The sequence below is a fragment of the Rhinopithecus roxellana genome, chromosome 13 (genome assembly GCF_007565055.1).
Source record: "Rhinopithecus roxellana isolate Shanxi Qingling chromosome 13, ASM756505v1, whole genome shotgun sequence".
Lineage (NCBI taxonomy): Eukaryota > Metazoa > Chordata > Mammalia > Primates > Cercopithecidae > Rhinopithecus > Rhinopithecus roxellana.
The window spans coordinates 2360102-2382826 of NC_044561.1; the positions used below are offsets into that span (position 1 = coordinate 2360102).

General features: G+C 55.4%; 1 protein-coding gene across 2 annotated transcripts; it reads left to right on the forward strand.

The window, feature by feature from the left end:
- The first annotated feature begins 1017 nt into the window (after positions 1-1017).
- SUN2 (Sad1 and UNC84 domain containing 2) lies at positions 1018-22576 on the forward strand. Of its 2 annotated transcripts, none has more exons than XM_010389257.2 (18): positions 1018-1264; positions 4366-4527; positions 5660-5835; positions 6011-6148; positions 6690-6785; positions 7149-7242; positions 8236-8306; positions 11185-11309; positions 14411-14665; positions 15410-15487; positions 15955-15998; positions 16594-16759; positions 17086-17307; positions 17601-17685; positions 18036-18151; positions 18269-18436; positions 18755-18847; positions 20902-22576. In XM_010389257.2, the coding sequence occupies exons 2-18, from the start codon at positions 4403-4405 to the stop codon at positions 21013-21015; spliced, it is 2166 nt and encodes a 721-aa protein (XP_010387559.1). In that variant the 5' UTR covers positions 1018-1264; positions 4366-4402; the 3' UTR covers positions 21016-22576. The 2 variants fall into 2 exon arrangements, with proteins under 2 accessions (XP_010387559.1, XP_010387560.1); XM_010389258.2 differs by lacking the exon at positions 1018-1264 and adding an exon at positions 1631-1985.
- The last annotated feature ends 149 nt before the right edge of the window (positions 22577-22725 follow it).

Sequence of the window (22725 nt, forward strand, 5' to 3'; positions counted from 1 at the left end):
ATAAAATAAATTAAAATGAAAGTAAAATAACCACTGTTCAACTTCCCTTAGAAGGGCTGGCACAAAAAGTGATTCATCCCAAACTGTGCACCTGGTCTATCTGTACAGCTGGCAGGTGGTGAGGCAAGGAACAGGACCCCCGGAGTCAGGCGGCATTTTACTCAAATGCTGAGCACTCGTTGCAAGTTTGAGTAAGGTAGAACAATGAGTGGCCAGCCCTGCCTTCCCACAGCTCAAGCGCGGCAAGCACCGTCCTTAAAACAGAAGAGCTGGCTGGGCGCGGTGGCTCATGCCTGTAATCCTAGTACTTTGGGGAAGCCGAGGCGGGAGGATCACTGGAGCTCAGGAGTTCGTGACCAGCCTAGGCAAACATAGTGAGATCTTGTCTCTATTTAAATAAAATAGAAAATCTATTTAAGACAAACAACAGAAGAGCTGTCGTGAAACTTGGGTGCTCTGAGTAAAGCTTGGGAAGAGGCAGGGCCTCCCAGCATGTCTGGAATCCCAAAATTAGCAACCTGTTTCCTTGTCTGTAAAATGGGTGTAGACATGGTCGGCTAAGAGGACAACAGCACCGGTGCCGGGTGTTGAGCAAGTCCTTGACAACCTCACCGAGAGCGCACCAAGGGCCACCCGCGCGCCGCTGCTGCGGGGACTCCCACCTTTCCCTCGGACGCCGGCCTGGTGAGCCAGCCTGCGGGCGCGCGTGGGGGCGCTCGGAGCGGTCTCAGGTGCTCTGAGCCGCCAGATCTGGAGTCCAGTGCCCTGCCGAGCCCGAGCCCCAGCACAGCCTCCCGTGGCGTCTTCCCGCGGCCTGGGGGTCCCCGCCCGCTCAGTGTCTCCCACGCGCGGACTCCTAGGCTGAGCGTGCAGGGCAGCTGGGCCCACGCGAGGGCGGGGCGAGCCGGGGCTTTGTGTTCAAACCGCCCAATGGGTGGCGGCGGTGGGCGGCAACGGCCGGCAGAGCCTGGCCAATGGGCTGCGGCCTGTCAGCGTTGACTGACAGGCGCACACATACACAGTCAGCCACACGCGCGCCGCCCGGCCCCACTCGCGCAGCGCGGGCCTCCGCCGGCCGCATTGTCCGCCCGCCCGCGTCGTCCCGCGTCGCCGCTCTTCGCGTGCCCGCGCGCCCCGGGCCCGGCCGCCGTCTCGCCCTGCGCGGAGCACCGCCCGCGGGATCCCCACGCGGAAAGGGGGCGCGCCCCGGCGGCGGGCGGGCCTCGAACGCCCCCGGCCGGGTTAGGAGCCGCCGCGGCAGCAGGTGAGTGCGGGCGAGCGCAGGAGAGGGTGAGGGGCCGCGGGCCGGCCTGACCCCGGGTCACCGTCGGGCCGCTTGGGCGGGGCCGCCCGGCCAGGCCTGCTTCCTCCTCTCCGGGCCGCGCTGGGCCGGCTCCAGTCCCCACCCGGGTCCGCGGCCCGCGCCCTGACTCACCTCCCGGCCCCCGCCGCGCCCGCCGCGCCACTGGTCAGCCGGGAGGGCGGTGTCTGCGGGCGGGACTTCCCGGGCAGCCTCCCGGGAGGAGGAGGGCAAAGGCCAGCTGCCCCAACCCGGCCCCGGGCAGTCCCTACGGGTTTTGTGCCAGAGAAGCCGTTTCCAGGGACAGGCAGTTCCCAGCCTCTGCCTGTCAGATCTCAGGGCCTCGGAGGAAGGCCTGTTTTGTTCAGTTCTAAAACAAAACAAAACAAAACAAAACAAAGCAATGGGGGCTGCGGTGTGACTTAGAGAGCCTTGAAGGCTCGCCTTTGGTGACAATTTCTGCAGGTTCGGCCTGTGGGAATGAGGGCCGGGGGAGTTAGCACCGGCCGTTTGGCACGTCCCACAAGGGCGTGTGGCCTGACTGTGCCCAGGGAGTGGAAATGTCACGAGGAAGATGCCCCAGATCTGGGTTAAGTCTGAAGATGGATGGAGATGTTTGTGATGGGGAAGGGCGGAATTGAGAAAAGGATGTCGCCCAGCTGAGAAGTGGGGAAGGAAGCTTTAGGTGAGCATTTCTTAACTGATTGTTGGGGAGGAGGTGGGGCGGGGGTGGTGTCTATTCTGATGCGCAGTAGTAGATTTCAGCTCCTAGAGGCTCACTTCTTGTTTTGGAGAATGGGGCCTCGACCTTTTTCATCTTGTGAAACCCATACTCAGTGGTAAACTGTTTTGTGATGCCAGGATACCTCAGGAAAGACTAAGAGGCATCTCTGGGAGTTCTGGGAGGGCAGAGGCGGGTGCTGACAGTTTTCAGCACTCCCCCCTCAACCTCCATCAGAATATTTAGTTCTTCCCAGCAGCAGCTTGGGTATGGTATAAACATGTTGCTTTGTTTCTGCCCTGGGCAAAGGTGTCACCTCCTTCAGCAGGACAGGGGCTAAGAGGAGTCCCTGTGTGGGCAGCTGGAGCCTTCAGGTAGGGGCGGCACAGGCCAGGGCAGGGAGGGGGGAGGAGGGATTACCTTATAAGGACAGGAATAGAGACAAGGACCCAGGCCAACTTCCTGCTTTTCCTACTACCAATCGGTCCCTTTTCCAACACCAGCTAAAAGTAGGGGGGGATGCCAGATGGGCATCTGACCTGGGAAGACGCCAAGAAGGCCAGGACATGAGGCTGCTTGTTTTTCAGAGGAGGACTTTCTAGCTGGACTAAACAGACCTTCGGGTTTCTGCAGCCTGGGTTGGGAAGTGTACTTCTATACCTGCCACACAACCCAGAGAACTGGTCATTTAAGTATCAACTAGGAATATTAGAAGTGATCAAAAGTCACAAGCAAGTGCTAGGAATTCTCAAGTGACTTTGTCATACAGGCCAGCGGAGGCACTAACGTTGAGACTCCTCATGTTGGTAGTCGAGGACTTTGAATTTGGGTGTCTAGACCTTAGCGGTTCATTAATCTTCCTCCAGTCACAGAATGCCACCTTTTGCCAGATCTTTGCACTCTGGCTTCCTTTGTCCTCATTATCAGTTCCAGAGCCTTGATCTCTGCCGCACGTGGTGACCAGAACTGACTGTAACTCATGCTGCCCTCCTCCTCCCTATTTTGTTAGTTTGCTAACAAATATTAGTTGTGTAACAAGTTTGTATACCGCCTTGTTTTGTGCATGTGTGGGGCTAAAAAAGATTCTAGAATCTTCAATACATTCCTGAAACAACTGGAAAACTTTATGGCTGAGTAGAAAGACCCAGGCCCTACAGCCTGTCAGAGCTGAGCCCAAACCCTGGCTTTGTCACTTACAGGCTGGGGACTGTAGGCAAGTTACCCTATTGCCTCAGTGTCCAGGTTCTTCCCTTGTAAATGGGAGTCATGATACCTACCTTGCTTCTAATAATCATAAATGGGGTATACAAGGAGCCTGGACCCAGCAGACACTTACCATTTTATCATCATCTTACCAAGATGTGGCAGCACAATGTGCACCATGGGGACAGAGAGTGCGAGCACCATCAGGACGTAGGTGGGAGCCTGGCCAACGTAGTGAAACCCCATCTCTACTATAAAAAAAGAAAAAAGAAAAATGCTTTTGGCTGAGCGCGATGGCTCATGCCTATAATCCCAGCACTTTGGGAAGCTGAGGTGGGCGGATCACCTGAGGTCAGGAGTTTGAGAGCAGCCTGGCCAACATGGCGAAATCCCCTCTCTACTAAAAATACAAAAATTAGCTGGTCACAGTGACGCACACCTGTAATCCCAGCCACTTGGGAGTCTGAGGCAGGAGAATCACTTGAACCGGGAAGGTAGAGGTTGCAGTGAGCCGAGATTGCACCACTGCACTCCAGCCTGGGTGGCAAAGCGAGACTCTGTCTCAAAAAAAAAAAAAAAAGAAGAAGAACATAGGTGGGATCTACATGGGGTTTTCCATCAAGGTTCGCTGGGGCCCTCGATCAACGAGCGTATGTCAGCAAAGGGACACAGCTAGAGTGAGACTGGGAGAAGTCTCTAGGGAGAAGGCAGGTGGGATGGCTGGACCACCGGGCGTGCAGGTAGTGACCAGAAGCTTGCAGGTGCCTGTCACGTGCCAGAGTCTCTGCTACTTGTTAGAGGTCGAGGAAGACCCAATTCTGGCTTGTACGGAGCTCAGCACCACGAAGGATAAAGACAAGGAAACTGAAAATTGGGAAGCCTGTGGAAAGCGCCCTGGAAGAGGCTCCAGAGTCACTAAGTGAGCCCCAGGCCGGGCATGACTCCAGCCGATGCACAGTGCGGGGCTGCTTCACAGATCCCTGCCTTGCCCCCCATCAGGGCTGTTTAGACTGAATGCCAGGGGTTGGGGGGTGGTCTGTTCTCGGCTGTGAGGTGATGCCTCCATTCCACCTCCTCCAGAGGGGAGCTGGGGACAGCCCCAGGCCTCACATCCAGTCCTCCTCCTCCTCTCTCTCCTTAGATTCTCTTCAGGGGAAGAGTCCACATCCCACCTCATCATGTCCCGAAGAAGCCAGCGCCTCACGCGCTACTCCCAGGGTGACGATGACGGCGGCAGCAGCAGCAGCGGAGGGAGCTCAGTGGCCGGGAGCCAGAGCACCCTGTTTAAAGATAGTCCTCTCAGGTGGGGACCCGAGGGAGTGCCACAGCCCCTGGCGACCGCACATGCTTTTGGTCACTGCCCGCACGCCCTCTAGTCCAGCCATCGCCCTGCCTTCTTGTTACAACCTTCAGGGACAGAGATTGAAGGACGTGGGCCCCCATCCCATCAAGGGGGTCCTGCCTTGCTCAATGTGTATGAGCATGCAGCACCCCTTCTTCTCCCCGCGACTGTGAGCCGGGCTGCTGCCCTCATGCTTAGAAAACAGGAAGTGGTAGGCTGGGTGCGGCAGCTCACACCTGTAATGCCAGCTCTTTGGGAGGTCAAGGTGGGTGGATCACCTGAGCCTGACCAACATAGTGAAACCCCGTCTCTACTAAAAATACAAAAATTAGCCGGGCGTGGTGGTGGGCAGCTGTAATCCCAGCTACTCAGGAGGCTGAGGCAGGAGGATCGTTTGAACCTGGGAGGCGGAGGTTGCAGTGAGCCGAGATCATGGCATTGCACTCCAGCCTGGGCAACAAGAGCGAAACTCCATCTCAATCTCAAAAAAAAAGGAAAGAAAGAAAACAGGAAGTGGAGAGAGGCAGCTTCAAGCATAAGCCAGGCCGGAAACCCCAAAACTGCAGGCTGGGCTCACAGGAACCCCCTCTGCTCTGGACGGGCGTGTCAGCCTTACCATCCTTCCTGGCCCCACGCCCGCATGTCTCACCACCTGTCCGGCCTCAGCAGCTGGCCAGCGACACGGCTGAGGACAGGCGGAAGTCCTCAGGCCACTGGGAAATGGGCTGCAGCGGCAGCTGCCTGGTTGTCCTGCCCCTCTCACAGACATGGGGCCCAGAGGACAGGCCCCAAGGCTCTGGCTAGCTCCGAGGCCAGGCCAGGTCTGTCTGGTTTCAGTGGGTTATAAAGTTTGAATCTGGCTCCATCCCCGGCTGCCACTGCCTGTCTTGCCCATCTGCTGGTGAGATTCAGAGATAACAGGAGAGGAAGTGCCAGCATTGGAAGAGTCAGGGGAATGGCAGCTGCAAGTTGCCTAGCAACAAGGGAACCCACACCCTGCACTAGGCAGGGCTGCAGGCTGTGGCTTTCCTTCATGCTTCTGGCTGGGCTCACCTCCCTGCTCCCTGCCTCTGCCCTCATGGTTGTCCCACAGGACCTTAAAGAGGAAATCCAGCAACATGAAGCGCCTGTCCCCAGCACCACAGCTGGGCCCATCCTCTGATGCACACACCTCCTACTACAGTGAGTCGCTGGTCCGTGAGTCCTACATCGGCACCGCGTTCCCGCCCAGGAGCGCCCTGGAGGAACTGCACGGTGACGCCGACTGGGGTGAGTGTGGAGCCCTCTTCTCCCTGGGCTTTGCTTCCTCCACCTCCCTCGAGATACTCCTCGCAGTGTCCCCTGCAGTCCCCGGGATTCCCTCCTCAGAGCACCTCTCTGCCCAGGCCCCGCTTTTCAGAAGCTCTTGGAGGCCCAGAAGAGCCCCTGGTTCTTCCCTGCACAGGCGAGGACCTGCGGGTGCGGAGGAGGAGAGGCACGGGCGGCTCGGAGAGCAGCAGGGCCAGCGGGCTCGTGGGGCGCAAGGCCACCGAGGACTTCCTGGGCTCTTCCTCGGGCTACTCCTCTGAGGACGACTACATGGGTAGGTGATGCTTCCTCCCTCCCGAGCAGATCCGAGGCTGCTGGGAAGCCTCAGGAAGGCTGGGCGGAGAGCCCCGGAGAGCTGGAGAGAGGGCAGCATGTGGCAGGCACACCGCCCCTCCCATGCCCGGCGCTGGATATGCTCCAGCCTGGCCTGCGGTGGCCCCTGGCGCCCTAGGCTGTGACCGCCCCTCAATTCTCTGTCCTCCCCGCCCTACAAGTCTGTGGCAACCTAAGGCCAACACCATTGCATTCAGGCCCATTCCAACACTTTCCCATGGGGCTCCACACACGGTGGGTGCTCAGTCTTTCTGAGTGGTGTGCATGTCAGACCCCATCATCTAGTTCTGAACAGCAGCTTGAGGGGTGGCTGGTGAGGAGAGGGATGCAAACAGGAAGCTGTCAGAGGAAACAGAATGGTCTGTGTGGGGCTGCGGGGATATGAAGGAGGATAGGTGACTTCTGGTCTTGGCTCACAGAAGACAGTGAAGGAAGAGGCTTGAAAGTGACAGAGACTGAGCCAGTGTCCTCGTTCCCCGCAGGCTACTCGGATGCGGACCAGCAGAGTTCCGGCTCACGGCTCCGGAACGCTGTCTCACGGGCGGGCTCCTTACTCTGGATGGTGGTCACTTCGCCAGGTGGGCTGCAAGCCGTGCCCAGTTACTTCCATTCTTGGTGGTAGTGCTTTCTTACCCATCTCTCTGCAGTTGGGCATCCTGCCCATGCAGAGACTGTAGGACCGTCGGGGAAAGGTCATTCTGGAATAATCACTGGGAGCCCAGGGCTGTGGGGACCCCCTTGCATGGAAGGGAAGGAGCAGCTGCAGAGCAGGACAGAAGGTGTGGGCAGGTGGGATCCAAGGAGCTGGGTCCTGGTAGGGCAGGACAGAGGCATACTGGCAGGTGGGGGTGGGGTGGGGGCAGGGAGGACGACAAACGGGACAAGGGAGTGGTGCCCCCAACCACCATGTGGAGCCTTAGGCTTGATGGTCATTCTTCTAGGCCGGCTCTTCAGACTTCTCTACTGGTGGGCTGGCACCACCTGGTACCGCCTGACCACAGCTGCCTCCCTCCTTGACGTCTTCGTTTTAACCAGGTGAGCGAGACTCCACCCTTGCCAATCAATCGCAAGGCCCTGGGGTGAAGGGACTGATAAAGTGTGTCAACTTGTAATGTTCGATTCTCTGAGGGTTTTCCCCGGTTTCCCTGGAGCTTTTATTAGTGATCACGGAGTAGCCTCCCCAAAGCCCACCCCAGCCTGACAGAGGATAGACTCAGAGTCAGGTTTTCAGGTTTTTCTCCCCAAATCGATAGCCCCTCAAGACAGGATTCCAGAGCACGGATTGTTTCTTCTTGGACACATTCAACTCAACACCACACTAGTCCAGCTGTGCCTGGCTCTCAGACACATGATGCCTTTCCTCCTGCGGGGTAGGCCCACTGACTCCAGGCAAGAAGTGGGGTTTCCCAGAAAGTCCATCTTCCTTCCTGGGCCTGGGACAATCTGACCCCCCGAGTTCCCCACTCATGGTCAGAGCCACAAAGAGGCTCTGCCTGAGGATGCGGTGGGTGCATTCCCCAAGTCCCTAAACCAGCAGAACCAGGACTTGAGAACGTGCCCCTTAGGCAGAAGAAAGAACACGGAACCCAGAAGTCAGGATCCCTCTGGCCACAATCCAGGTCTGGGCAGAGAGGACAGCTGGCCACACTGAAACAAGGGGCAAGGATGGGTTTGTGTCACCAAAAACAGGTTCCTTGTTATTATTTAAGGAGTTACTTTTTTTCCATATTTGCATACTTAGAGGACCTGTCCATATACAAATTTTCGAGTCTTTAAAAGACCATACCATTTTTAATAACATCAGTAAAATTCAGTAAAAACTGTCCCATCACTCTAAGACCTGCCCAGCAGGAAAGGCTCTGATGTGTCCAGGCTGGCCCTGGCATGGTAAGAAGCTCAAAGCTATCCTCCTTAGCTCTAGTTCAGCACCCAGGAAAACATCTCAGGGTATTCCCTGGGTGGAACGTGGAGGCCTGGAGCTCCCCTCACACCTCTGCCTCCCCTGTCCTGCCCTTCCATGTGGTCTAGGCGCTTCTCGTCCCTGAAGACGTTCCTCTGGTTCCTGCTGCCGCTGCTCTTGCTGACGTGCCTGACGTATGGTAAGCCTGCCTGGGGAGAGTGGAGGGAGGCACAGAGATGTGTTCACCAGAGGGTGGTGACCCTTGGCAGGCAGGGAAGGGGCAGGATGGGGTGGGGTGAACCCGTGCCTGGGCAGGGCCTGAGTTCTGGACCCTGAATCATCTCTGCATGACCCTCCCCACCTCTCCTGAGCCTCCTTTGCGCCGCCCTGGGCAGGAGCACACCCTAGTGCTGCAGCATTGGGTGAAGAGTGGGATGCCCTCCTGTTATCATTAGCAGTCATCCTCCCTCCACTCCAACAGGGACATCGGCTGTGAGGGAGTTATTTTTACAAGATGAAGTTAAATCTTGAGCTGTCTTTAAAGTAAAAACAATGAAGCAGCAAAGGGAGATAATGTGCTTTTTTTTTTTTTTTTTTGGACGGAGTTTTGCTCTTGTTGCCCAGGCTGGAGCGCAATGGCGCGATCTCAGCTCACCACAACCTCCACCTCTCAGGTTCAAGTGATTCTCCTGCCTCAGTCTCCCGAGTAGCTGGGATTACAGGCATGTGCCAACACACCCAGCAAATTTTGTATTTTTAGTAGAGATGGGGTTTCTCCATGTTGGTCAGGCTGGTCTTGAACTCCTGACCTCAGGTGATCCGCCCACTTTGGCCTCCCAAAGTGCTGGGATTACAGGTGTGAGCCACCGCGCCCGGCCATAAGTGCCTCTTTTTACACCAGTCACTTACCAGCTGCCCTGAATCATCCCAGGTGCTAGCACAGGCCTGCCTTGCTTTTCCGTTTGTTTTGAGACAAAGTCTTGCTCTTCACCCAAGCTGAAGTGCAGTGGCATGAACACAGCTCACTGCAGCCTTGACCTTCCGAGCTCAGGTGATCCTCCCACCTCAACCTCCCAAGTAGCTGAGATTACAGGCACGCAGCACCATTCACGGCTAATTTTTTGTATTTTTAGTAGAGACGGGGTATCACCATGTTGGCCAGGCTGGTCTCGAACTCCTGACCTCAAGTGATCCACCCGCCTTGGCCTCCCAAAGTGTTGGGATTACAGGTGTGAGCCACTGCACCCAGCCCTTCCTTGTTTATATAGGCATTTTGTGTTCAGCTTTTCACTTGACAGCTTTGCTAGTTTCATATGAATTGCCTGTGTGACTCTCAGCTCAATTTTAATGACTGTACCAATTAAAGATCGTGTTTTATTATTTCTTGAAAGTTCATTTAATAAGCTTAATATCATTCAACTTGTATTTCTTTTATTAATAACAGGGTACAACAGTTTTCCAAAAGTTAGCTTCCTTTTTGTGTTTGCTATTACAAGAATAGCTATTTCATATCCAGTGGAAACTGAGCACCACCCTTAAAATAATAATAATGCTTCCTTTTTTTTTTTGAGACAGAGTTTTGCTCTGTCGCCCAGGCTCAAGTTCAGTGGCACAATCTTGGCTCACTGCAACCTCTGCCTCCTGGGTTCAAGCAATTCTCCTGCCTCAGCCTCCCAAGTAGCTGGGATTACAGGTGCATGCCACCACACCCAGCTAATTTTTATATTTTTAGTAGAGATGGGGTTTCGCCATGTTAGCCAGTCTGGTCTCAAACTCCTGACCTCAAGTGATCCACCTCCCTCGGCTTCCCAAAGTGCTGGGATTACAGGCCTGAGCCACCACGCCCAGATTATTATTATTATTATTTTTTTGAGACGGAGTCTCGCTCTGTCACCCAGGCTGGAGTGCAGTGGCGTAATCTCGGCTCACTGCAAGCTCCACCTCCCAGGTTCACGCCATTCTCCTGCCTCAGCTTCCTGAGTAGCTGGGACTACAGGTGCCTGCCACCGCGCCTGGCTAATTTTTTGTATTTTTAGTAGAGACAGGGTTTCACCGTGGTCTCGATCTCCTGACCTTGTGATCTGCCCGCCTCAGACTCCCAAAGTGCTGGGATTACAGGCATGAGCCACCGCGCCTGGCCCAGTCAGTGATTCTTTATAATTGCATAGCAATGTACCCAGAGAGCACTTTCCCATGCATTATCTCAGTTTAATTTGAGCTTCACCATGGCCTCGTGGGGTTGCTGTAGTCGGTGCTGTGAACCTATCACGTGGAAATGCGAGTGGAGGGGGCTCAGTGACCTGTTCAGGGACCGTGTGCATGAGGGCCATGTCCACGCTGGACTTCAAGCCCCATGGGCATGAGCTTCCTTTTGCACCTGCCAACCGCTGGTGCTTGAGTAGCAAATGGAGGTTTATCAGGACAGAAAGCCCTCCCTCTCCCACTCCCCCGCCACCTGCCCCAGAGCTCAGGAGTAAACAGGTCTCAAACAGATGGCCCTGACAACAGAATGAACATGTCTGTGTGGCTGCAGCTTGGTGCTCATGTCTGGGCAGCGAGCAGCCTCTCTTAGACGGGGGTGGTGCTTTCTGTTTCAGTGATTTTCAGCCATGGCAGCCCATGACAGTCACCAGGGAGGTTTGCAAACCCACCTAAACAGGGGACCCACCCCAGGCCAATTAGCTTGCTCTTCAGAGGGCAGGGCCAGGCCTGGCTGTACTAAAAGCTCCCCAGGTGATTCTGACATCCAGACAGGGCTGAGAACCACCATCAGGTCCTCTGGGCTGTACCCTGGATCATCCCCAACTCATTCAAAATGTTTCCTCCAAGTTTTCCCATTTATGGAAAGATGAAGGATTCCTGCGGGAGTGTGAGAATAAATATACTCTGAGGTTGTCGGGTGGAATTTGCCACCTCAGAGAATGGGGGCATCTGCATCCCTCTGATGCTTCTGGAAGGGCACAGCTCCACGAGTGGGACAGGCCAGGAGCACTGGCAGGGATCAGGCAGCCATCCTCCCTGGCACGCGCCTCTTGCTGGAGGCCCAGCTGGGGTAACACCCTCTCCCCTGTGCACAGGCGCTTGGTATTTCTACCCCTATGGGCTGCAGACATTCCACCCTGCTTTGGTTTCCTGGTGGGCAGCGAAGGACAGCAGGAGGCAGGATGAGGGCTGGGAATCCAGAGACTCGTCACATTTCCAGGTGAGTCTCTAAGGGTGGTAGCTCCCAAGAGTTTAGCAATAATTAGGTGACAGTGAAAGTGGTGGGTGCGCCCTCAGCCTGCCTCACACCGTATACACAAAGCTGAGGCGTACTGTTAGTTGCCACCCTACGAAGCACAGAAAACAGAAAGAAAAGGAATCCAACAAATTGTCTTGTCTACTTTGTTCCTTTTTGTTACTGTTTCACGAATATTTACTGAGCACCTTCTATGACTAAGGTAATATCTCAGTCAGTTACCTCTTACCACAGATAATCCGCCCCTAAAAGCAGTGGCTTAAAACTACAAGCGTTTGATTAGTTCATGAGCCTGTGGGTTATCTGGGTGGTCTTTCTGGTCTGAGAAAAGAGAAGCAATCTTGGCTGGGCTCGCACTTGCCTGTGTGGATCTGTCTGTCTGCAGTTGGCTAGCAGGGTCAGCTGGGGGCCAGCTGGCCGAGGCCCTTGCCTAGGACAGCTGTGCTCCATGTGCACTTTACTCACCTGACAGGCTAGCCCCAGCTGTTTCTTATCGCACCCAGGCAGGGTTTCAAGAGAGAACCAAGGCAGCCAGACCTTTGAGGCCTTGATCCAGAGCCAGTACACCATCACTCCCACCACATTCTGTTGGCTACAGCAAATCTCAGAGCCAAATCCAGATTCAAGGAGAGGGAAATAGACTTCACCTCTCAGCAAGAGAACGCACAAGGTCGCATGGCAGAGGTGCGGCTGCAGGGAGAAGTGAGGAATAGTGGCCATTTTTATAATCTGCCAGAGTCGAAAGATGGATCAGGCCCAGGCTGTGCCCTCAAGGAGCCTGCAGTTAGCATAACCAGAAAGCAAGGTGAGCACAGGTCCTGATACTGACCATTTAAACCTCGAGGCCAGGCCTGGTGGCTCACACCTGTAATCTCAGCACTTTGGAGGCCAAGGTGGGAGGATCACTTAAGGCCAGGAGTTCGAGACTAACCTAGGCAACACAGTGAGGCCCTGTCTGTATTTTTAATAAAACTCTTCATTTTCTAATTATAGTTATTTGAGTTGCACTTACACCTCACTGAATTTAACTTGGTATCATATTTTTAGTATTCATTTAAAAATTGTTTGAGACAGGGTCTCATTCTGTTGTCCAGGCTGGAGTGCAGTGGTACAATCATAACTCATTTTAACCTTGAACTCCCAGGCTCAAGCGATCCTCCTACATCAGCCTGCCAAGTAGCTAGGACTACAGGTGTGCATCACTATGTCTGTCTAATTTTTAAAAAAATTTTTGTAGAGACAGGGTCTCACTATGTTGTCCAGGCTGGTCTTGAACTCCTGGCTTCAAGCAATCCTCCTGCCTCAGCCTTCCAAAGTGCTGAGATTACAGGCATGAGTCACTGCACCTGGCATGGTATCACTTTTTTTTTTTTTTTTTTTTAGACAGAAGCTTGCTGTGTCACCCAGGAGTGCAGTGGCACGATCTCGGCTCACTGCAGCCTCCACCTCCTGGGTTAAGCGGTTCTCCTGCCTCAGCCTCCCGAGTGGCTGGGACTACAGGCACGCACCACCATGCCCAGCTAATTTTTGTATTTTCAGTAGAGACAGGGTTTCACCATGTTGGCCAGGATGGTTTCTATCTCCTGACCTCATGATCCACCCGCCTTGGCCTCCCTAAGTGCTGGGATTACAGGCGTGAGCCACCGCATCCAACCAGTATCACATGTTTAATCATATATTACTTTCCAGACCATGATCTTTCCAATTTTATTATATGTGCTGCCAAAGTGAGTACCAGATCATGATCTTATTGTTTTACAAAATAATGACATGTCATCTATGACTTTTCCTTTTTTCACCATTAAAGACACTAAATACAGTTCAATTTCAAAGCCATCTCTTTTGTAAAAAAAAGAGTAAAAAAAAATATATATATATATATGTATATATATATATCTTGTATTAGCAACATTTGCATGAAGTTAAAATAAAAACAGCTTCCTGGTCTGGGAGAGGCTGGTGGTGAGGCAACTAGGGGGATGGGGCAGAGGATTTTTTGCTGGTTTTTGTGGGCTTTTTTTTTTTTTTTTTTTGAGACAGAGTCTTGCTCTTGTTGCCCAGACTAAAGTGCAGTGGCATGATCTCATCTCACTGCAACCTCCGCCTCCCGGGTTCAAGCGATTCTCCTGCCTCAGCGTCCTGAGTAGCTGGGATTATAGGAGACTGCTACCATCCCCAGCTAATTTTTGTATATTTAGGAAAGACAGGGTTTCCCCATATTGGCCAGGCTGGTCTCGAACTTCTGACCTCAGGTGATCCACCAGCCTTGGCCTCCCAAAGTGCTGCGATTACAGGCATGAGCCACCACATCCAGCCTTTTTGTGTGCTTTTTGAGTCATGCAAATGTAGCGCCTATTTAAAAACCAAAATTTCTAAAACTCAGAACTTCTGCTGCTCAGTAGCTCCCTGCCCTTTATTTGACAGTTTTTATCACTTCTCTTGGCAATGATTTTGTTGTTAAGCCAACAACGTTCTCAAATTCATGACACACTATCAAATGCCACCCTCAGTCCAAATGACATTTATTCCATTTTCTCTGTGGGACATCCTGCTAAAGAAGAAAAAGAACATATTTTCCAATTATTCTGTCTCTTAGCCATAGTTCCCTAGGAAAAGAGTGAAAGCCATTGAGAGTCCACAGGCTGAAGTCACAGCCCTGGCTCCCCTGCCCCTGCAGGAGGCGGGGAAGGAGTGAGCTTCAGGCCAGCAGGGTCCATGGCCCCCTGCAGCCATCCTGAAGCTTCCAGTCCTCCTCTTGGACCATCGCTGCACTCAGACCTTCTCCCCGGGCCACCTTCCTTCCTCCTCTGGGATCAGACTTCTGTACTGTGTCCTCAGGGACCCTCCTCTGTGACCAGCACCCAGTGATCCCCAGCTCCCGGCACCCCCAGCTCAGAGGTCGGCAGCTCCTGCCTATGAGCTCCAGCTGGCCCTGCATGGACTTATGCTGGAATATCTGTGGAATCTTTTCCCTTTCTTTCTGTGTTGGCTGTGTCGGGATGGTCTTTGGGAAGCACTGTCATCCAAGGGTCCCTCACTCAGTGGCTCTCTCTCCGCCCTGCCAGGCTGAGCAGCGTGTTATGTCCCGAGTACACTCTCTGGAGCGGCGTCTGGAAGCTCTTGCTGCTGAATTTTCCTCCAACTGGCAGAAGGAGGCCATGCGGCTGGAACGTCTAGAGCTGCGGCAAGGGGCTCCTGGCCAGGGAGGCGGTGGTGGCCTGAGCCACGAGGACACCCTGGCACTGCTGGAGGGGCTGGTGAGCCGCCGTGAGGCTGCCCTGAAGGAGGATTTCCGCAGGGAAGCTGCTGCTCACATCCAGGTAGGAGGCGGAATACCTCAGGGTGGGAGGTGGGTGACACCCGTAGGAACGCCTGAAGGTGGCCAGCAAGAGAGAGAACAAGTGCCATTTGGGATCAGACAGCTCTGCCATTTGGCAGTTAATCCCCTTCTCTTTTTCTTCTTTTTTTTTTTTTTTGGAGACATGGTCTCACTCTGTCACCCAGCCTGGAGTGTAGTGGCGTGATCTCGACTCACTGCAACCTGTGCCTCCCGGGTTCAAGTGATTCTCCTGCCTCAGCCTCCCAAGTAGCTGGATTACAGGTGTGCACCACCACATCCAGCTAATTTTTTTGTATTTTTCGTAGAAACAGGGTTTCACCATGTTGGCCAGGCTGGTCTTGAACTCCTGACCTCAACTGATCTCCCCGCCTTGGCCTCCCAAAGTCCTGGGATTACAGGCATGAGCCACCACGCCAGGCTTCCTCACCTTCTCTAAGCCTCAGTTTCCTCCTCTTTGATGGAGGCCATCATATCTCCCCCACCCCCATAGTGAGCTGTGTGAGTAGAAGGCCCCAGCATGGTGCCTGACACTGCACAGGTGTGCAGTGGAGATGAAGCAGGAGTCTTGCATGGTTCAGAGAAGCAATGTAGCCTGAAGGCTGAGAGCCAGCCAGGGCTTTGGAAGCAAACACCTTGTCTGAATTCCAGTTCCACCACTTCCTAGTCATAAGGGTCCCTATAAGCATGACTCTGTCAGACTTGTCCTCTCACTGCTGTCTGACAGGAAGAACTGTCTGCCCTGAGAGCAGAGCATCAGCAAGACTCAGAAGACCTCTTCAAGAAGATCGTCCGGGCCTCCCAGGTCAGCGGGCTTGGGCACTCAGGGCCTGTGACCGGGTCCTGGCCCCATCCAACATGTTCACCTCAGACCCCTCAGCCCTTCCAAAGGGACTGCTTGGGTGTTGCATAGGGAGGGGCGTGCCCTCCTCTGACTTCTCTGTTTGACCCCTGACCCCTTAGTTGGAGAGCTGTGCAGGGGCTCCCTGGGGTGTGCCGGGGCACAGCAGCCTGCCATGCTGGTGTGCACGTGCTGAGTGTGGGTGAACGGATACCTCAGTGTGTTAGACATGGACGAGACTCATGAGGGCTTTGACCAGGAGGCCAGTTTGATTTTTGCTGCAGGGGTCAGCAGCCAAACCTTGGGCAGGGGTGTGGTTAAGCAAAGACGCTAACAGACAGCAGATCCTACTCTGGAACACCAATTTCTGAGCTTGGAACATCAATTTCTGAGCTGGGCATTTCTTGTGTTTGTCTCTTCTTCCTACACAGGAGTCCGAGGCTCGCATCCAGCAGCTGAAGTCAGAGTGGCAAAGGTACTGGGCACCACCAGCTGGCCTCGGCCTGCTCCTCCCCAGCCCCACCCACTCTCCAGGCAGGACTGGGGAGCAGAGCCCCAGACAGAGTTCTGATTGTCTTGCCAAGCAGAGGGTTGTGGGGAGGGGCTGAAGCCCAGCTCAGGACCCCTGCCCAGGGCCTGTCTTTGAGGTGCCATGGAGGTTAGCAGGGGGATCCTGAGGGCGGGGGGCAGGCCCTGTGAGAGGACCTCAATTCATTTATAGACATAGCATCCTTTCTTACAGCCTCACATAACCGCCTTCCCATGCCCTAGATGTCCATGCTTGTGGAAGATGTGAGAGGCTGAGGCAGAGTAAATTATGGACTCTGGGCTTAGAAAGGGAGCAGGCTCAGAATTAGCTCCTTGGCACAGGCAGGCTAGTTCCTGGGCACCTGCACTATGTTCTGCAGCCAGAACCCCCAGGAGAGGCCTTGCCCCTTCTCAGGTTCATGATGAGTGCTGGACACCCGCTGTCAGGACAGGAACCCACTAGGGGGTCCTCTTTCTTCTTCGGTGTGGCCTTACCTCCCACCAAAGAGATCTGAGGCTTACTCTTCTCTCTCTGGGACCAGCATGACCCAGGAGTCCTTCCGGGAGAGCTCTGTGAAGGAGCTGAGGCGGCTGGAGGACCAGCTGGCCGGCCTGCAGCAGGAGCTGGCGGCTCTGGCGCTGAAGCAGAGCTTAGTGGCGGATGAAGTGGGCTTGCTGCCCCAGCAGATCCAGGCTGTGCGGGACGACGTGAGTGGGAACCATCAGGGCCCTGCCGGTCCCTCTCCTCCTCCTCTGAGACCACGTGTCCTGGGGCCTGCAAAGCAGGCACCCCTTGCCCCTGCAGCCTCTGTTATGCCCAAGAGACTGTGGCGCTGGCCTTGGCACATGTGGGCTCTCATTGGCAGGCATTCTCCCTGTTTTTCTGTCAGTGCCCATGGAGAGTGTTCATAACTCTCCTCCAGTGGCCTCCCTCCTACCCTATCCCTGCTATCCAGCTAAGCACTGACCCTGTCATAGCAGCTCCTGCTGTCCCTGCAAGCCCCCCAGGGTGACACCCTTTTTGGTTCCTTTAGGTGGAATCTCAGTTCCCAGCTTGGATCAGTCAGTTCCTTGCCCGAGGCGGAGGGGGCCGCATGGGGCTCCTTCAGAGAGAGGAGATGCAAGCTCAGCTGCGAGAGCTGGAGAGCAAGATCCTCACCCATGTGGCAGAGATGCAGGGCAAGTCGGCCAGGGAAGCCGCAGCCTCCCTGGGCGTGACACTGCAGAAAGAAGGTGTGATTGGAGTGACAGAGGAGGTGAGGCCCACATGCCCCCTCCACACACCCACCTACAGCTCTCCTCCCTGGGAGCCCTGGACAGTCCCATACTGCCAGCTCCCTGGCAGGTTCCAGGATGGAAGTGCCAAGCAGGAGGCTCTGCATGCTGTGGGGCTGGCATGGGTGGGTGGCAGTGTGCCCACATCTGCCTGGGCACCAGCACAGTGCAAGCCTAGAAGGGGTCAGCCCATGGGTGCTTGGCCCACGGCCGCGAGGTGACAGGGGACATGTCTGCTCCCTGCCACAACCGTCTCCTGGTGCCCGCATTGCAGCAGGTGCACCGCATCGTGAAGCAGGCCCTGCAGCGCTACAGTGAAGACCGCATTGGGCTGGCGGACTATGCCCTGGAGTCAGGAGGTACGTGCCCTGCTTTCCTCACTTTGCCTTGTCCTGGGCCCCACAATGGCCGGTCCCCTGGCACCTACCAGGTTGGTGGTGGGGTAGAGCAAGCAAAGCTCAGGATCAGCAGGTTACCCAAACCTAGAACCCCCACAAGGCAAGTGGCAATTCAGGCAAGTCGGAACGTACCGAGCACCATCCTGGGCTGGGGAGAGGCTGACCTTTAAAGCTGCTCTGGGCATCTGGGTTAGGGTTAAAGACTAGACCTGGGGCATCTGCTGTCTGCCCTCCGCGAGGAGACTGCCAATGGCCTGAGCTGGGCCCTCTTGCCGTGCGGGAGCTCATCCTGCCTTCCTCTCCTGTCTCAGGGGCCAGCGTCATCAGCACCCGATGTTCCGAGACCTATGAGACCAAGACAGCCCTCCTCAGCCTCTTCGGCATCCCCCTGTGGTACCACTCCCAGTCACCCCGAGTCATCCTCCAGGTGGGCACCTGGCAAGCACAGTAGCAGGGGCTCTGAGCACACTGGGGGCCGGTCCCATCCGGGGTCAGCAAGAGCTAGACTCAGGGCCCTGTCTGACATGACTTTCTGCTCCTCCAGCCAGATGTGCACCCAGGCAACTGCTGGGCCTTCCAGGGGCCCCAGGGCTTCGCCGTGGTCCGCCTCTCTGCTCGCATCCGCCCCACAGCCGTTACCTTAGAGCATGTGCCCAAGGCCTTGTCACCCAACAGCACCATCTCCAGTGCTCCCAAGGACTTCGCCATCTTTGTGAGTATCTGTCCCGTGGCGGGGCCAGAGGGGCTGCAGGAGGATCCTGTGGGCCTCTCTACTGAGGATCAAGTCAGGGTCACCCTTGGACTGGGAGGGAGGGGAGTGGATTTGGAAGAGGAGGAGCCAGGGTGGGAGACAGCGTTTCAGTCTGTGTTACCTCAGGCTTTGGAGGCAGAAACTGGCACAAGAGAGTTAAGGGACTTGTCATAGGCCACGCTGGTGCCTGACCTCTGGCTGGGAGGAGCAGGGATTGGAGTGGGGAGGGGTGTTCTCCCTGCTCCAGCCCCTCCACACTTCCCTTCACTCTCTTTGCAGGGGTTTGATGAAGACCTGCAGCAGGAGGGGACACTCCTTGGCAAGTTCACTTACGATCAGGACGGCGAGCCTATTCAGACGTTTCACTTGCAGGTACGGGATTCTGCTGTGCTAGCAGAAGCAGCGCAAACCGCCCATCCAGGCAGCAGGCGCTCCCTGGACACTTACCCTGCTGGGCATGGGGCTCAGAGAGGGAAGCCCTGCCCTCCTTTCCCACAGCTCAAGATGTGACATCCAAATGGGGTGTAAGGCGCATCCTGCAGATGTCAGCACAGGGGAAGGCACCTTCCAGAAGGGCAGCATAAGGGAAGCTTCCTGGAAAAGGACACCAGGAGGCAGGCTTTACACAGGAGGGGTTGGGTGGCCAGGAGAGAAGGGCTGGGAGAGGCATCTGAGGAGCCACCGCCAGCACGTGCCAGGGTGCGGGCATTCTCCCAAGGCCAGCTGGGGCCTCAGGCAGTGCATGCGGCTTAAACTTCAGTGGGCATTGGATCTCCTAGGTCAGTTAGAAATGCAGATTCCCAGTCTCCACCCCAGGAGACTGGTTCCTTAGGGCTGACAGGACCCAAGAGCCTGCATTTGAACAAACCAGTCGCCTAAGCCCCACACTGGGGGCATCCTGGAGTGAAAAATTGGGTTGCAGGGGGATAGTGGGAGGTGGACAAGGGACAGTGGCAGGAAGAGGAGCCCGCAGAGGCAGGAATTCAGCCCTCAGGGGCCTGGGGGAGGCAGTGCTGTGCTTCAGGTGACAAAGCTATGTCCATTTGACTAACATCACTATATGACTCAAAGGGGGCGAGCCTGGGCCTGGGAGACCCGTCAAGAAGTGGTTGCGGGGAAGCAGCCAGAACAGGATAGGTGGGGGAGAGGGGCGTTGGGACTGAGGACAAAGATGTATCAGGGAGGGTCGTGAATGTCAGGTTGGATGGGGTGGGAGGAAGAAGCAACTGGGAAGGGGGCTGATGCAGAGCAGGGAGCAGGTCTGGCTGAGTCTGAAGCACCTATGGGACAGTCCGGTGGAGCTGTCAGGGGAGCCAGAAAGAACTGAGTTGTCATCAGCTCTGAGGTGGTAACTAGGCTTCGAGAGAGGTTGGGATTTCTCTTTAGGAAAGTAGAGAGACCAGAAGAGGTGGCTCATGCCTGTAATCCCAGGACTTTGCAAGGCCAAGGCAAGGGGATTGCTTGAGCCCAGGAGTTCAAGACCAGCCTGGTGAACACAGCGAGATCCCGTCTCTACAAAAAATGTTTAAAAATTGGCCGGGCGCGGTGGCTCAAGCCTGTAATCCCAGCACTTTGGGAGGCCGAGACGGGTGGATCACGAGGTCAGGAGATCGAGACCATCCTGGCTAACACGGTAAAACCCCCTCTCTACTAAAAATACAAAAAATTAGCCAGGCGTAAAGGCGGGCGCCTGTAGTCCCAGCTACTCGGGAGGCTGAGGCAGGAGAATGGCGTAAATCCGGGAGGCGAAGCTTGCAGTGAGCTGAGATCTGGCCACTGCACTCCAGCCTGGGCAACAGAGCCAGACTCCATCTCAAAAAAAAAAAAAAAAAATTTAGCCGGGTGTGTTGGCAGCTACTGGGGAGGCTAACCCTTGAGCCCAGAAGGTTGAGGCAGTGAACTGTGATCACACCACTGCACTCCAGCCTGGGCGACAGAGCAAGACCCTGTCTCAAAAAAAAAAACAGGGTAGAGGACAGAATGATGTGCCAGAGAGAAGGGACAAGCCAGCAGTATGCTAGGCCTGTGGCATCTGCCCGGGTAAGATGTGCTGCTAACACTGTTCCCAACACTGTCGCTAGAGAGGCCTGATGGTCACTTGAGAAAGGAATCAAGTGTGCCACACATCAGCATCTATAAGCCCTTTATAAAGGTGGTTCTATCTGTTGATCACAATAAAAAAGCGATTGTGGATGAATTCATTCCGGCTTCAGATGAATCATGCTACAGGTGGCCCCTTAGCCCACTGGCTGGAAACACTGCTTGGGAGACTAAAGATCGGAGCTTTTGAAGCCCGGTTCTCTTCAGAGCCCCAGGGGAGGAGCAGGGGAGCCATGTGGCCCTAGGTGAGGCTGTCTCCCCTTCCCACCTTGTCTGTCAGTGAGGCCTCAGGTCTCTGATGCTCTTAATCCCTTTCTTCTACCCAGGCCCCTTCGATGGCCACATACCAGGTGGTGGAGCTGCGGATCCTGACTAACTGGGGCCACCCTGAGTACACCTGCATCTACCGCTTCAGAGTGCATGGGGAGCCTGCCCACTAGCCCCGCTTTCTGGTGCCTGCTGCCAGCCATCTGGGAGTGGGTGAACAGCACCCCGCCGCTTCCCCCACACGCTTGCTCGGCGCTCTGACTTCCAGGAGCACAAGAGAGGAGCCTGTGGCCCCATGCAGATGAGAAGGACGGGCAGAGTCTACTGAGCAGCAGCTGGCTCGAGGAGGTCAGCAGGATCCAGCAGCTCCCTTCTTCCTTCCCTCCGTGCCCGTGGTGTCTGCTTCCCATCCTGGGAGTGTGTATATATGTAGCATATCGTGGGGGTCTGGGACGTTGGGAGAGGTGAGACCTGACTGGTATTGCCTGGGGTTGGGGGCTGGTGCCTGGGAGCTGCTGCAAGGAGGCCTATGGATGAAGCAGGTGCCAGGGCTGTGGGAGGGGCGAGCTAGGGCCTAGACTAGGTGAGCTGCCTCTGCCCCGGGGCAGGGAAGCGAGGCCCTCTGGGAGGAGGGTGCTCAGCTCAAGGGCAGGATGGGACTTTATCCAGGTAGGAAGCGCCTGATGTAGAGCTGCCCAGCTCTCCTGCAAGTTTAGTGCCCTCCACCTAGGGAAACCTGAACCACAGGGTCTCTGAGGGGCTTCGACAAAAAGTATTTGTCCCAGGTAGAGTAGCAGTGGGCCATGGGGCTTCTTGTGCCCTAAAGGGGACTGGCTCCTGTGATCTTCTAAGGCCCAGAGCCAACCCTGTAGGCTTCCCCTCTGCTGGGGACAGTAGTTGCTTTTCTCTCTCCTGATGCTGGGTTGGGGCCCACCCTGCTCCCCATTCCTGCTAGGACCTGCCAGTGCCCAAGCTTGCTTTCCACATTCTCCTGGGGTACAGAGACCTAGACCTGTCTTTGGGGTGATTAGCATCTGGGGTTAGCAAGAAGAGTGGGGAGCATGGAACTCCTGGGCTCTCGTGGGGACGTTCAGGGTATTGGGGTGGGAGGTCTATCTGCACTGGGCTCCCCGATCTAACCAGCCCCTGATGTAGGGGCCCTCTGCTCAGGCTGCCCCCTTGGGCTCTTGCAGCTCTTGTTCAGGTAGTGGCCCTTCTGGTTTGTTCTCTGTGGGGCAGTTGGTGGGCGCTGGGGGAAGAGGCTGGCAGAAGTTACCCTGGGTAGGGAAGGGGGAAGAGGGGACTTTTAGAGCCAGCAGGCCCCACTGTATTATGTATATATTTTTCAAGGTCTGTTTTTCTAACCGAAAAGCTAAGGGCTTGATTCCTAGCCCCGTTCTGTGGGGCATTGGGTGATACTCAGTTTCTTGTTCCTGGCCATGGAGAGGGGCCTAGGGCACTGGTACCAGCTGTGTCTGGTGGTCCGGCCGCGGGGAAGGGGCAAGAAGGCAGGCAGGCCCCTTCACTGCAGTGCCGAGCCTCAAATCCACTCTGGAGCTTGAGGCTGGAAGCAGTGGTGGTGAGGCTGCCCCTGCTCCATCTCGAGGCAGCCAGGCTTTGTTTTGCGCTCTCCTGTCACAAATGCTGCACTACTGGTTCTTAAGTTTTTTATCTCCAGATCCTAATTTATGCCTATGCAAAAAATAAATGATGCCCAAGAGCTGTGGGATGTGGCCTACATGTGGCTTTTGCATATTACCTAGGGCACCTGCTCTTGGGCAGATGAGGAAATGACCTTTGCACATCACCTAGGGCAGCTGCTCTTGGGCAGATGAGGGAATGAATTCTTGGCCAAACGAATGTCCCCGAAGACTTATTCCTAA

Excerpts from the sequence above, each read along its gene's own strand:
- SUN2 (XM_010389257.2), top strand. The coding sequence starts at position 4,403 with ATGTCCCGAAGAAGCCAGCGCCTCACGCGCTACTCCCAGGGTGACGAT. Across the intron at positions 14,666-15,409 it reads AAGCTGCTGCTCACATCCAG|GAAGAACTGTCTGCCCTGAG; the intron begins GTAGGAGGCGGA and ends GCTGTCTGACAG. Across the intron at positions 15,488-15,954 it reads AGATCGTCCGGGCCTCCCAG|GAGTCCGAGGCTCGCATCCA; the intron begins GTCAGCGGGCTT and ends CTTCCTACACAG.